At 38.3% G+C, this 1304-nt stretch overlaps 1 protein-coding gene across 1 annotated transcript; it reads left to right on the forward strand.

Moving 5' to 3' along the window:
- LOC138069389 (putative olfactory receptor 2W6) lies at nucleotides 1-972 on the forward strand. The gene has a single exon (XM_068960671.1). The coding sequence runs from the start codon at nucleotides 1-3 to the stop codon at nucleotides 970-972; it is 972 nt and encodes a 323-aa protein (XP_068816772.1).
- The last annotated feature ends 332 nt before the right edge of the window (nucleotides 973-1304 follow it).

Genomic DNA, 1304 nt, shown 5'->3' on the forward strand with positions numbered 1-1304 from the left:
ATGGGAACCAGCAATGGAAGTTCCAGAACAGACTTCATCCTTCTGGGCTTTTCTGATCGGCCCCAATTGGAACATATCATCTCTGTGATTGTCTTCATCTTCTATATTATAATCCTGGTAGGAAACACAACTATCATTCTTGTATCTTACCTAGACACCCAGCTCCATACGCCCATGTATTTCTTCTTATCCAATTTGTCTTTTGTGGACCTCTGTTACACAACTAGCATTATCCCCCAGATGCTGGTAAATCTATGGGGTCCAAAAAAGTCTATTACATATGGAGGCTGTGTGCTCCAATTCTTCTTTGCCCTTGACTTGGGAGCCACAGAATGCCTTCTCTTGGCTGTAATGGCTTATGACCGCTATGCTGCGGTCTGTCAGCCTCTTCACTACACAGTAATAATGCACCCTGAGCTTTGCCAGAAGATGGTATTGATTGCCTGGTTAGGTGGTCTTGGCAGTGCCTTAATTCTTTGCTCTTTGACTTTGAAGTTGCCAAGATGTGGGCACCGGGAGGTGGATAACTTTTTCTGTGAGATGCCAGCATTGATCAAGATGGCTTGTGTCTATTCAAAAGTAATCGAAGTTGCTGTCTTTGCTCTTGGGGCGGTATTTCTTCTGGTACCTCTGTCACTAATTCTCATCTCATATGGAGTCATCACTCAAGCTGTCATGAGAATCAAGTCAGCAGCAAGGTGGCGAAAGATCCTTCATACATGTGGTTCCCACCTCACAGTAGTATCTCTGTTTTATGGAACAATCATTTATATGTACATGAAGCCACATACTAGTGCCTCGCAAGATGAGGGGAAGTTCCTTACTCTCTTTTACACAATTGTCACACCCAGCCTTAACCCTCTGATATACACTTTAAGAAACAAAGATGTAAAGAGTGCAATAAAGAGAATATTGTGGATTAAAATAAATGGCCAGCGAAGTCATGAATTAAGTAGAAAAATCAGAGTGTAGAGAGTTAAAGAAATAATATTGACCTTTCCCAACAGAAGATTAATCAATACTTTTATTCAAAGAGCACTTCTTGGGTGTTTACCATGTACCAAGAATTGTACTAGGTACTGACTCTGTAAATAAATAGGAAGTAGGGATAAATGATAAGGAGACAGATAAATAAATATACATAAATAAAACATAATTCATACATTTAAAAGCTTTAAGATTAATCAGGGACTACAAATAAATAAATAATTATGAAATGTGGTAAGTATAGCAATGTACAAAAGATTGAGGAAATATTATTCATAAGCATCTATTACAGATAAGATTGTACTGATTTTTTTTTC

This window comes from Capricornis sumatraensis, chromosome 22 (assembly GCF_032405125.1).
Source record: "Capricornis sumatraensis isolate serow.1 chromosome 22, serow.2, whole genome shotgun sequence".
Classification (NCBI taxonomy): domain Eukaryota; kingdom Metazoa; phylum Chordata; class Mammalia; order Artiodactyla; family Bovidae; genus Capricornis; species Capricornis sumatraensis.